The sequence below is a fragment of the Lipophrys pholis genome, assembly GCF_963383615.2.
Source record: "Lipophrys pholis genome assembly, chromosome: 4".
In the NCBI taxonomy this organism is placed as follows: domain Eukaryota; kingdom Metazoa; phylum Chordata; class Actinopteri; order Blenniiformes; family Blenniidae; genus Lipophrys; species Lipophrys pholis.
This window is the reverse complement of record NC_137637.1, coordinates 18783408-18796877: the sequence shown is the minus strand read 5'-3', so window position 1 is coordinate 18796877 and position 13470 is coordinate 18783408. Positions and strand designations below refer to the sequence as shown.

The 13470-nt window shown below is 42.0% G+C and overlaps 1 protein-coding gene across 1 annotated transcript in view; it reads right to left on the bottom strand.

The window, feature by feature from the left end:
* The window catches only part of kif21b (kinesin family member 21B), a 65525-nt gene that overhangs the window by 18601 nt on the left and 33454 nt on the right, over window positions 1-13470 (bottom strand). The window contains exons 11-26 of the mRNA XM_080462481.1: window positions 12026-12256; window positions 10829-10952; window positions 10608-10746; window positions 9375-9563; window positions 9090-9289; window positions 8907-9014; window positions 7802-8118; window positions 7187-7370; window positions 6577-6780; window positions 6384-6485; window positions 5747-5912; window positions 4941-5001; window positions 4749-4797; window positions 3964-4208; window positions 3542-3610; window positions 3277-3387 (exon numbers count right to left, since the gene is read on the bottom strand). Coding sequence (XP_080318607.1) covers window positions 3277-3387; window positions 3542-3610; window positions 3964-4208; window positions 4749-4797; window positions 4941-5001; window positions 5747-5912; window positions 6384-6485; window positions 6577-6780; window positions 7187-7370; window positions 7802-8118; window positions 8907-9014; window positions 9090-9289; window positions 9375-9563; window positions 10608-10746; window positions 10829-10952; window positions 12026-12256 — 2499 coding nt within the window. The remainder of the gene's footprint in view (window positions 1-3276; window positions 3388-3541; window positions 3611-3963; window positions 4209-4748; window positions 4798-4940; window positions 5002-5746; window positions 5913-6383; window positions 6486-6576; window positions 6781-7186; window positions 7371-7801; window positions 8119-8906; window positions 9015-9089; window positions 9290-9374; window positions 9564-10607; window positions 10747-10828; window positions 10953-12025; window positions 12257-13470) is intronic.

Below are 13470 nucleotides of genomic sequence, written 5' to 3'. Positions count from 1 at the left end.
ACGTGAGGTGAAGAGGAGAGGCCAGACGAGGCACTGAACACTTGTGGAGATGACACCGAGCGAGTTAGCAGGCAAATGGGAACACAGAGAGCAACAGACACGGTTCCTCTACCTGAGCACCTCGGAGAGCGAGGAGTCGCTGTCATCCGACCTGGAGGCAGAAGAGGAGCAAGGAGAGGGAGGGGCAGGGTGGGAAGAGGAAAGGGTTAAACACACCAAGAAAAGACAGGAGGGTTACTAGCAAAGGGTTAAAAAGGGAGGAATGACCAGTGGGAGGGGTTTTAGACCTAAAGCAGTGAACAAACTGGCAGGAAAGATCAGTCAACAAAACAGCTTGTCCAGCGATTATCAACGAACGATGACGAAGATTTACTTCGTCTTTTTTTTTTTTTTTTTTTTTTTAAATGATGTTGAGAAAACCACTGAACAAGCTGCGTTCTTAGAGCAACAAACTCTGTAGATGTTTTATTGTTTCTACACCCACACTTAACAATTAATCAACCTTTTCCCTCTGCTGAGGTGTATAGAAATTGTCAGAAAGATGCAAAAATAGAACTTATTCACTTTCTGGCCAAGAGTTGAGATGAGAAAAGTGATCTCATATATAATCTCATATATAATAAAACAGCATGTCTCGTTCTTAAAATAGAATAACAACTGAAAACAAAAGGCTTTGTCTAAAAGTGACACAGCACATCTAAATCAGTTTAAATCATCAAAACATGTAATGGATCAGGTACTTGACTCACAAACAAAATATATGTTAAAGAAGAAAATCGAGGTGCCTAGAGGTAGATTTTACTCACAAAATAAAAAAAGGTGATTGAGACATTTTCATCTGTTTCTTGCCATTATGCCAAGTTAAACTAACACCTACAGGCTGTGGTGTCATGTTCAGTGTAAAAACACGAGAATCTCAAACACTCTGCGAGAAAGCAAACAGGTGCTTTAATCAAAAAGTCAAACTGTTTGGGGGGGGGGGGAACAAAACAAAACAAAACTGAAAGCTACTGAGAGAAAAAAGGGCCGTAAATATGGAGGAAGAACTGAAGACAAAAGATTCAGAGAGATAAGTCAGTGTGTGCTCCTGCAGCTGCTGTTTACAGCGATATTCAGCGTATTAGTACAGAAGAGGCATTAGGAAGGATGAACAGGGTGAACGGAAGGGAAAATCCAGTAAGGCTGGAAGGAGGAAAAGTTCAGGCCACATTCATAACTCCAAAACAGCGACAAGGGGGGGGAAGATGGGTATGTGTGTAAGCACTGCAATAAAAGTCTTATTATATTGTAAATATTTTAGAGGCTATGGTTTGTCACCACAAGGGTCTGGGCTTTTCACCCCGAGCGTGAGAGAATAAAACAAAATGGCTTCAATGCGTCTGGAGGGAACAGCAGTTACTGACAGCCCCGGTGGCCATTAGCATAGTTTCATCTGACTTTGAACACAACATGCTTTTGAAATTCATTGGGTTTTCGAAAATGCAAATGCAAAGTGAATGACAAATAAAAATAAAAAGTGGATTTGGAATTCAAAACATCTTCACACCAGGGATGACAAGAAAACTTTTAATTTGTCTTTCTGATTCTCATTTGTTTTTCAAATGCAAGTCAAACGTTTGATCTCCGTCTCAAAGAGAATCGACTCCAGCAGTCAACATGCAGACACAGAAAACAGTCCAGTCGTGCGTCGACGCACAAATAAACATCACTCCTCTCTTTTCGTGGTTTAATATGCATTTAGAAACAACTCATTTTTACCTTCTTACTTTTTGCTGTGAATTTGATAATGACTTGAGTGTCAATGTGAGGTAAGTGACAGCAAAGTGAGGGTAATGAAACTTAATTAAAAATAAATAAATAAATAAAATAAAAAAGATGGTGCAATTATAATAAATGAAAAACTGTGGGTCAAGAAAAGCTCAAAGCAAACAGGAGTGTACACACCTGAAATGATGGTAATGAATCTCCAACGCAGCAACGCAAAGGCAGGTTTTCTACTGCGAGAACCGCATAAAAAGGCCCTTAACATGAATATCCTCCCACTCAAGAGTTCATTCAAAATGGCTGCCGATGACAACGGCTGCACAGACACATGACAAGAGCCAACTCATCTACCTTCCCCGGCTCCAGATAATGAGGACCCAAAGGCTGCGATGCACACAACACACGCGGTTAATTTAAACATACAGTATACAGAAAATGCCCCCAAACACATTTCACTAAGACAATTGAGTAAAGCAGAGAAGTGCTCCGGACCAGTAAAGATGATAAAACTAATAAGTTTTCAGCTGAGGCAAACGCTGAGTGAAATTGACTGCTGACATTTGACAGCGGAAGTTGGAATTGATTGCCAGCAGGAGCAAGCTCATCCAGACCCGCTGCCTCCTCGGCTGACATTTACATGCGTCTCGTGTCCACACTACCCCTCAATCCGATCTGGTAGGATTACACAATTACACACAGAGAGATGTTTCTAATCTCTTTTTTTTTTTTGCATTTATCCATGCAAACAAGAAGAAAACAGTAAATCCGACATGGGTCATTTCGGCGCCATGAATCCAGCTTCATAAATTACCTTCCATCTAAAGTAAATTCTGTCTGACAGGGTGTCGGGGGGGGGCAAAAAAACCCGGAAGATTATAAGAGAAGATTTATTACAGGGCTGTTTGTATTAAATTATGTGAGATTGTGCATGCTGATTTTCCTTCATTTCAGACAAGAGGTATCATTGTCATGTACAGCACATTACACCAAAACCCATCACACGACACCCTGTTTGTATCCCAAACACATCCATATGTCACGTTACAGCAGAAGGTGGCACCACACGAGCTCATTTCCATTTGTTTCCTGGTAACTTGTATAGATATGGATTCCAGGCCTGCAGAAAGTTCACCTCGCTGTCAGTAGCTTGCGGTCACAATGACCACATCTTCATTTTCTGGTTAACCGCTGAAGTCTGTACCTGTTCCCACAGGATCCACCATTAAAACCAGAGGAAATGTTTTTTTTCTTTTGCCAAAGAGTGGGATTCATCTGACGATACATATGTGGAGTAAAATGCACCTTTAAACTACTGACAAAAGTGCTTTCTTCTTAAAAGTAACAATTCTCTATCTACAAGACCAGAGAAGACAATTAACCACAGAAGAGAAGGTGGAAAACAAACTAAACAAAAGGGTTCATAGTGCATTTCAACTGAAAGGATGAGAAACCAAAGGACACAAGCTGTGTGTGTGTGTGTGTGTGTGTGTGTGTGTGTGTGTGTACACTCACTTATCCAGAGCAGAGCCTTGTGTTTGGTTGCTGGTGAGCCTCGAGAAGACGTTGCGGTCATTCCTGGTTCGCAGAGGAGGGGAAGAGGGGGGAGTGTAGCCATCGGTGGGCCTAGTAGGAAGCAGAACAGTCAAAGTGAGTGACATGAGGGGGGTCAAGAAGGGAAATATGTAAATGTCAATGATGTGACAGAATCATCTGAAGCAATCAAAGAAATCTAAACCATCTACATGCAAAAACACTTCAGTTTGAGGATTAGATGTACCTGTAAGCTCGGTCGTATGATTTCCTTCTTGTTATGGGGGAAGTGTCATAACCTCGAGACTGCCTGGGACTGACACACACAAATACACAAGCAAACTAAGCATACTTTTAAGGGAGTGCACAGGTACCAGCGAAAAGGGATATCAGATATCAAAAGGATCTCTGACAACCAAATCTAAGCAACAAGGGGGTTTAAGCAATTCCACAGAACTACTAATGGGAATCTATTCGGCTGCTAACAGGCGTCACCACGGACTTGGCCAGTTTTACACGGGATGGCTCTTCAAGTATCAAATCACAGACCACTGGTCCCCCCTACTAGTGGAGAAGTACAGGGGTTTGGGATTTGTGGCTCTTAGCAACCAACCTTTGAAAGGGGCTTTTATCTCATAGATCTTTCTTGTTTACATCTTGACGACTTACAAGGTGTGTCCCCTGACAGGCAGGCTGATGGTGCGGGATGCGCGGTCCCTGTGGTAGGGCTCTCGGAGGGCCAGGCTGAGCGCCAAACTCCCCGGAACAAGACTCAGGCCGTCCTCCTGGATGTCGGTGAGCGAGGCCAAAGACTTTGTGATGTGCTGCTGCTTGCTACCTGATGAGGGGTCCAGGACAGGACCGAGGTACTCCGCCGACACCGCCTTCATCTGAGCTGACAGACGAGGCTCCACCTGAATGAGGAAACATCAGCCGTTTGTGTCACTGAATTCCAGAGAGGGAGAGGGTGAAATGAGGAAAACTGGAGTGCAGCTGAGGAGAGGAAACTGAGGCATGAAATAAAGACAAAGACTGCATCTCATTAAGGCACATGAGGATATTGCAATACAGCCTGGAAACATTATTCAGTACAGTAATGTGTCAAGAGAATATGAAAATAGTAAAACAAAGAATGTGGTGGATCGATTCTCGACAACAGTCATTTTGGAAGGTCAAACAGAGGCTGGATAGAGGGAAGAAAAGGCAGAAAACAATAAAGAAAAGAGCACATAGGAATAACAAGATAATAATAGGGATTGGTATCAAGCCTGTGAAGCATTTTTCAAGTTTTAAGTGTTTGCTTATACTGCCATCTTGTGGTTACACCAAAAAATGTCAGGCACAAAAGACATGATGGCCAAAAAAAAAAAAAAAAAAAAAGAGCACAAATGGTTCAAAAATCGAAATGTTACCTTATAACGTACATCTTCACATTGAACTCAAATCAGCTTTACCTTGATTTTAAAATCATCTTGGCTGTTGGATTCTTTCATGTGAGACACACTGAGGAGAACAGAGAGAGCGTTAGACAGACATATACAGAAATTGCCGGATTAGACCACTCATGACTGCACACTCAATGAAAGTGAAAGGTCGATGTTTTGTTATGTTTTGAGGGAAGACAGGTGAGGGGAGAGCTGACTCACCTGCTATCGGAGGCTTGGCTGAACTCCGAGGGCTCCTCGTCTGTACTGGCATATCCATTCTCTAAAATACACAGAAAACCCGTTTTAGAACGCCCCAATATTTCCAGATTTGCATTGATAATTATACAGTTTAATGTCTCAATGCACTCTGAAATTAAAGAGGAGAGCAAATAAATAATAGGAGTTAAAGAAAAAAAAAGAAAAAGAAAGCATGTGATTGATTCATAAATGAAGTCCCGAGTGAAACTTGGTCTGATTCTGTTGTGACTTTGGGTCTGCCAGACCTCTTCTGGTCAGCTTCTGTATTCACTGACAAATTTACCTTCTTTACAGTTTCTCTAAGAAAAACGTACATCTTAAAGTGTTATGATGGTCTGTCTTTCTTCCTTTGTTAATTGCTTGTTTCTCACCATTTATATAACAACACAACACACTGCAATACTGTTCAACTGATGGTCACAGTGGTCTGGTACCACATTGTGTTCTCACACTGCTTTCATGTAGAGGAAGTTGTAAGTATTCCAGGGAAGTTAGAATCTAAACTTCAGACTTACTGTTGTATGTTCTATATTAAAAATGAAATGAAACAATCATACTAAATGCAATTGGCTAATCTAGAAGCAGTGCAGTTACAATGAACCTCCTATTCAGTTAGATTTACTAAATGTGGGCCAGAATAAAGATATTTTCTGACAGTTTTAACATGTTTCATCTAAATCGTATGTAAGGACAGAAACTGAAAGAAGAGTGGACATTTCTTTTCTCTCTCATTTTTCGACTCCAACAGATTAAAAACCATTTCTCACCCTGCTGTACATTGTGGATGAGCGCCTGGAGCTCAGGGATGTACTCGGCCTTCTCTCGCAGGGCGTCGAGGATGATGTGATTGTGGGATGAACCGATCATGTCCGTCTGTCTGAGCTGCCCCTCCAGCAGCCTGATTTGAGTCTCCTTCTGAGCCACTTGTAAACTCTGCACATGGAAACAGCAGACAATGTAAAGCAAATGACAACAACAAACTACTGGGCTAACAGTGACAAGAGAAAGCTACAGACTAAACGTTGAGATTTTATTGAGGTTTTTGTTTCATTCCTTATAGTCCTATCATGTCAACAATGACTAAATTCTGGATTGTGGCATGAGGAAAGGGGCAGAACTTGCTCCCCCCCCCCCTCAAATCTACAGCAATGAAGTCAAAATAAATCCAAGTGCCCCATTATAATTTGAGTCCAGAAAAAAACATTTAGTTGCTTTAGATCATTCAGCACTAGATGGCACTGTAAGCATTATGTAACGCATTCATAGACAGATTATTCTATGAAAGGGTCTGTCTATACTTTTTTCCTTTTACTGAAATTTATAATAGGATTAGGCCTGTGAACACACACATCAGCTCATTTTTCTTTATACTTCGCTTCAGTGATTAGGTGCCCAACAACTCACTTTGTCAATAGAAGCCTTCAGGAAGTGATCCAGCAGGTGGCGAGCTTCAGCCAGAGAGCAGGAACTGATCACCACTGAGGTGTCCACCGAGTCCAGCTCATCCTGCAGGATAAACACAAAACTAAGTGTCACTGGATGCATCTCCTCTCTTCTCATTGCCCTCAGTCCCCTCTCTGCACATGTGTCTCCATACCTTGGTCTCCTCTATCTGCACAATCGTGGCCTGGCAGTCGGAGAGGCTGTCGTTGATGTAGTCTATATTGGCATTCAGCACCTCGATGTCCTCGTTAATTTCCAGGAGGAGGCGGTCCTCGGCCTCAGGTCCCTCCCCATCTGCCATCAGTACCTCCCTCTTGTGTGAGAGCGCTTCCTGCTGGGCCGTCAGCTCCTCTCGTTTCTGACTCATCAAAGGAACAAATGCACACCCAGCAAAAAAAAGTCAGTTTCACACTGGCAAAAAGTCTTCATGCTAAAGACTTTGACTATATTCCTTTTGAATGCAACGAAAGCAGAGAAATGCTTAACATAATATGACTCATCAGCCCAAAATATAGAAAAACAAAGAAAAATGTGAGTGAGGTCTTGACACAATCCAACAAAGCTGACACTTTCCCCATTTGTTACGTGTCTGCTTCAATGAGGAAAAGAGGAAGGGAAAGTTTCACACTTGGTTTGACTTGTTAACTACAAGGAAAACCAAACATGTACAGCATTTCTTTCGAACTATTTTGACACTGCAAGCGACAACAGTTTAGACAGCTGAATAAAACCAGTTCCAGCCAGAGCCTCTGTGCCAGTGTTACCTTGATGAGGCGATCCATGTCAGCTTCCACGTTAGAGATGGTCATCCTCTGCATGACAATGTCCATGATGCGATGCTCCAAGGTCTGCCACTTCTGACGGGCCGACTTGGAGAAGCTGCCGGTTCTGCCGGCAGCTCCGAGGCTGTTCAGGAGAGCCGGTTTACGTTGCAGCTTCTTCCTACTGCTGGAAGGAGACAAAGGATCCACAAGTTCAGGACGACCAATCAAAGACACCGATCAATATAGATATTCCATAACACAGAAGACATGATCTTTCAATGGTTTTCTTTGTTGAGAAAATGGAAACAAATTTCAAATTGAGTCGCCACTGAAGTCCAGTTTACCTAAACCTCAACAGTTTACCAGTTTATCTAAACCTCACTAAATAGCTAGTGAATACAATATGTGGTGACGTCATGCAAGACGTCATGAAACAGACTCGTAATTCCAAGATAAATATTTCCCCAACTCTGACTGTGTTAAATTACTACTTTAAATTTAAATTATTATTCTTAGTAAGGTGGACAGTAAGCTATAATTCTCTTTATATAATACTGCATTTTTAAAAATTGGTTGGAAAAACCCCACTTTGTGTTGTTGATCAATTCATCTTACCCAATGACTCGGGTTCCATCCATGCTCCCCTCGCTCTCTCCGAGGTAACCAAACGCACTGTTTTTGTTGTTCCACTGCCGCACCAGTCCGCTGACGGTCCTCGCAGCCTCAGGTTCAGAGCTGCTCGCCGCGGTGCTGGCTGATAGCTCAGCTCCAGAGTCTGTGGCTGGGGGAGTCGTGTTCCAGCGGGCCACGCGTCCTGCCACACGGTCCGACATTGGTTTTGTCAGGCGGCGCAGCGCGGTCACTTCCTGGGTCTTCCTGCGCAGCACCAGCTCCTGCTGCCGCTTCTGGGACTCGAGCGCTCGGATCTGATACTATTGGGTAGAGCACAGGAAAACAGAAGCTTAAAATATGATCATTCAGGGTTCATTCATCAGACGACTGATTCTGTTACACACAATAGGTTTATACAGTGTTGGTCCTTTAGGACTTCAGGACTCAAGAAGTAGCCGTTTATAACAGGATTATGAATGACATGCAGGGATTGACAGTGTAAATGCTTTCAACCGTATTATTGAGCCTGATACTTCAGGGTAAACTAATTAATTGGTTGGACAAAACAGCCAGACCCCCAGAATCAGAGACGAAATGCATACTAAACGCTGTGTTTTGTTTTGGGTTTTTGATGCATGCAAATATTGGCCAGTGTAAAGAAAAAGGGGAAAGATCAGTGATAGTGAGGATCCAGTGGGAATGAAGAGTCTCTGTCATGCTGCGTGTCTCACTGACAGAACTAAACTTTCTCCATATGTTGTCCTGGAGTCTGTTCTGAATTACTATGAAAGAACCCGGCAGGCATCATCATACATGCAGGAAAGGGGCTGCTCGGAGTGGGTGTGTCCTCGTAGATACTCTGACACATTTCATGTGTTTCACTAAAATATATTTAAAGAAGAAATGTTTTCCCCCTGTTCATAATATTTATTCTGCAAAACTTTTTTTCCATTTATGAGCTTTGTACGGTGGTGGGGGCGTCGTCTTCCATTCAGACCAATACCGCAGATGGAAGGTTTACCCTGAATATTGAATGTGTAAGAATTATCATAACAATCTTTAACTTTAACCCGTCTAAACACGCACATGCACACAGGCGTTGTCTAACCTCTTGTCGTCGTTGCTCCTTCTTCAGCTGGGCAATCTCTCGGTTCCTCTTGGCCTCCACCATCCTCCTCCTCTGCTGCTCCTCCTTCATCTGCTTCATCAGTGTTACCTGTATACAGCGGAGTAGATAATCAATACCACATCCTTGTCCTCTGCTCTCACCTCGTCTCTGCTGACTCCTCACCTTGGCTTTCTTCATATCGTTGACCTCACCCTGGAGTTTCTTTAACTCCCGCTCATACCGCCCCTGGTTTTTAAGGAGACGAGCGTGCTCTTTCTGAGCCGCCTGGAGCTTGAGCAGGTCGCGGTTCATCTCCTTCAGACGTTTTTCATACTCTTGCTTGACCCTGTTGGCCTTTTCCTCGGTGTAGTTCTCCATGGTCACTGCACAAGTATGTAAAAAAATGTCAAGAGGTTGCCGTGTTTTAACTTGAGGGTCATTTTTCACTCCCAGAATAAATTCACTCACTGAGGTTTTGCAGCACACGGTCTCTCTCCAGTTGCGTGTCTCTGATCTTGTTCTGCAGCAGAATGAGCTTCTCCTCATACTGCAGCTTCAGCATCATCAGCCTCCGCTGGCTGTTCTCCAGCTCGTCTATCAGCTTCTGCTTGATCTCAATTTCGCAGGTCAGGTCTGCCAGGTCCGCCTGGAAGTTGGCTGCAATTTGGGGTTTAAGAAAAAAGCTAAATACAATTTCACTTCTTTTAAAGTCTCAAGCAAGCAAAGAAACAAACAAAATGACAAGTGACAGAGAGTTGCAAAGTAAGAACACTCTCAAAAATAGCTAATAGTTTATTTTTATCACTTAATATGCAAAGTGAACCAACAGAAGAGAAACTTGTATTGTAATTGAAGATGTGTTAGTCATTATGTCTGTAACTAACTAATTATATGGAAGGCAGGTCACAATGGTCACAATGAGATAACCAGACGAAACAAAAGTTAACTAAAACATAAAAATAATATATTTTAGTGTGATCACCTGAAAATAATCTTCATGGATTTTTCTTGGTAATCTTGCAGTGTGTAAAGGAGGTCAAAGACAGAGTTTCTATTGATAAACAGATTCCATGATGTTTAAATCAGCACTCTGTGTTTATGTTATTACTTCCAGGACTAATTTATCTTCATACTCTCAGATGCGGCTTGATATGACAGATCTGTGTGACTTGTGCTCTGCTGCAGAGCAAATCTGAAAATAATCAAATGTTTTTTGGGGGCTATTGTGAGTTGGAGCTGCATTGCCTTCAGACATGACACATTTGTGCAGAGCGCCGTATGTCTGAGAATGATGTGTTCTAAATATGCAAATGAGTGTGATGTGTATGTGTCATATATGTCTGTTTTGTACCTATATTATAGTGAGTGTGCATATTGTGAATATGTGCAAGTCTGTCATGCTTTTATATGGCAAAGAGTGTTACACACTTTAAATTTGGTATGTGGTGACATGCAATGATAAAAGCATTTATTTCAACGCTAATGGCTATATCTTATCTTTGACATCAAATTAAAGAAGTTTTTTTTTTTTTTTTGTTTTGGGAAATGTTAATTAAGTCTGATGATTCAAACCAGCTCCGTCCCGATAAAAATATTTTCTTCTTTCTACATTTGAATTAATTCTAAATCCTATGACGTCCAGAGAAAAATACCAAAACCAACAAGAGAGCGATTTTCTTGTAACAGCTGTGAAACACTCGCCTTTCTCATCCGAATCAGAGTCGGAGTCCACAAGGCTTTCATCACTGTCAAACCCGTCCTCCTCCTCCCTGCCTTCCTCCTCATCCTCCCCCTCGTCGTCTTCACACCCGCTCTCCTCCTGTAGCGGAGACATGATGTCCTAGAGCGGAAGCACACATCAGACGTCAGACTTTGTTTTTATTGCTAAAATGTTGACAGGCGGAGATGCAAATGTATCTTACCTCAGTGTAATTGTCATCGGAGTCGATCTCTCCGTTCTGACCATTTTCACCAGTTTGCCCATTCTCGCCGTTCTCGTAAGTGTGCAGCTTCACTCGTTTCTTCAGACCTTTCTCCAGCTCAGGGCTGCAAGGAGGAATAAGTGTGATTGTCAGGTCGAGGGTGGCATTCAAACCTACTGTGACATAATGTCACCCTCTCAGATCCTATTCCTTTTTTCATGTTTTTCACAAAACTTAAAAGAATTCTGCTCAAAATATGAAAATTATTGTAATTTAGTCAAAATGAAACTACCGGATCTTAACATAGGCTGTTATAAGATGGGGTAAAACAACACGATTCCTTTAGCACTTGAGCTATTTTACCTGGGGATGTTTTTGCCATTAAAATTGTTTTGGTCAAATTCTTTGGGGCACTAGTGTGAGAAGCTTTGGATATACTAGTGTATCGGTAATATTTATGCAAGCACTTTAACCAGCAGGAGTGTTCCAAGATGTTTTTGCCCATTGACCTGCTGAAGCACTGCTCCCTTCATACAAGTAATATGGCACTCACTCTAAACATCTACCATTAAGGCTATGAGAGTGATGCGTTTATGGCAAAATTCAGCCCTCCGTGGTCATTAGCAAAGTCTTCTTCATCTCATCTACTCTCATCTCGCTCTTTTAGCTTTTACATTTTTATGACAGGTTTGACTCCACGCTTTGCTCCCTCTTTTATGGTGCTCATGAATCATCACTTCTCTAAATCTCCTACCTTCATTTCTGAGCCATTAGACCTCAATTAGCCAGTTAGGCTGTGTGCTCTTCCCTTTCACGACCCAGTGGCTGAATGACTTCAACCACTTTGAGTCAGCACTGGCAGCATCCCAACTCTATTTGGGAGCAAGCTTTTCCAAAGCTGTAATTGACTTGTGATGTGGCTCTTAAAGAGTGAAGTAATGAGGAGTGCAGAGGATTATGAGCAGGACCTATAAGGTACGCGTGATGCTCCCTCAGCAATTACAAGACGCACAGGTTCATGGAGGCAGGCTCCCGGAGAGCAATTACAAATTTAATTTACATAAAGCTGAAATGTGCGAGACATGAAGAGATGACAGTTTCTTGGAAATGATCAAACTTCACATTTCCAATTAATCAAATACTCATTTGGAGTATTTTATGTGCATTAGGAACATAAAAATCACTGTAAGATTTCACCTCATCCTCCTTTGCCTCCTCTCCTTCTTTTTTAGCCTCTCAATGTCCAGCTTCGCCCGGCGTAACACGTCCGTCATCTCAGCCTCCATGGACATCGTGCTGGGAGTCGAGCCGGGGGGATGGCCGGGGGCAGGGCTGAGAGAGGAGGCGGGGAACGGAGAGCGCGCCGAAAGACGGGCCACTTGTCGTCGCAGAGACTCGTTCATGGACTCGCTTTCAAGAAGTTTGGTTCTGATAGATGGAGTAAAAGCAATGGCAAAGAGAAAGCAATGAAGATAATGACAAAAAGTCTGTTTGATTTTAGGTAAACTGAATGAAAAGGATGTACCAGGATTCTTGCAGTAAATGTAAATGAGTTGTGTTTCGTACAGACCTTTTTGATTAAAGCTATGGTTTTCCCACTATACATTCCTCAATAGCCTCTAACATTAGACTACCACAAGTCAAACATTTCATTATGCAGGGTTCATACCTTCTCACAACGTTTCACAAAAATGTGCCCTCACCAAAAGATAGTGTCACCTTTCCTCAAAGATAAATATCATAAATATTAAGTCCAATGTCAGATATCAAGGTGTCATTGTTGATCAAGTCATGATCATCAAGCGCCACATAGTCTGCGGATGTAAACTTGCCGTCTCCGAGATAAAAACACAGTCAAACTCTGCTCCTCAATCTGCCATTCAGCTAGAAAAGGATTCTAAATGCCCTGGATTCATCAATGTTAGATTTTTCTAACTCACTTTTACACTTGTCCCAGCAAAACTCATTATTGCAACATTACTAATCTGTACAAGTCATCCAGAACAGCAATTTTATATTCTCTACACTGGCTTCTCATCAGGTTTAGAATTAAATAGAGACAATTCAGTTCCAATATATAAAGGTCTAAATGGCCAGGCATTGATTTACTGAGCATTTTGGGTAATACCCCTATCCCTCCTTTCTAAACCTACGTGCTATGACTTCTTTAGGTGCTTTGGAAAAACACTTTAAGACTCATCTATTTAAAACCTGCCTACCAAAACCCACACTATCTGCTTTTTATGACTACTTTAAGTGATGTTTTCCTTTTGTAATGAATTTTATTTGTTATTGCATCCCATCATCCGATACAACTTTTGTACTTCCTGGAAGTCTTTTAAGCACCAGTATGTTCTCTATGTGGTCTCTATGTGTTTTTAATTGCATGACAAAACATTTGTGCCAATATCTGTGAAAAGTACAGGACTCATATTGGCAGATGTACTTCCAAACCAATAGCGTTACAAAATGTCATGACTTTCATTAAAAAGTTGAAATTGTATTGGTTTTTTTCGTGATCCTCTGTCCAACGTCGGTGACAGTAGAAAGATCAACTTTACAAAGATGTGTCCATCAGCATCGGAAGGTACATTCACTGGGAGCTTCTTCCGCTGGGAGGTACAGTTTGGACAAATCCGGGA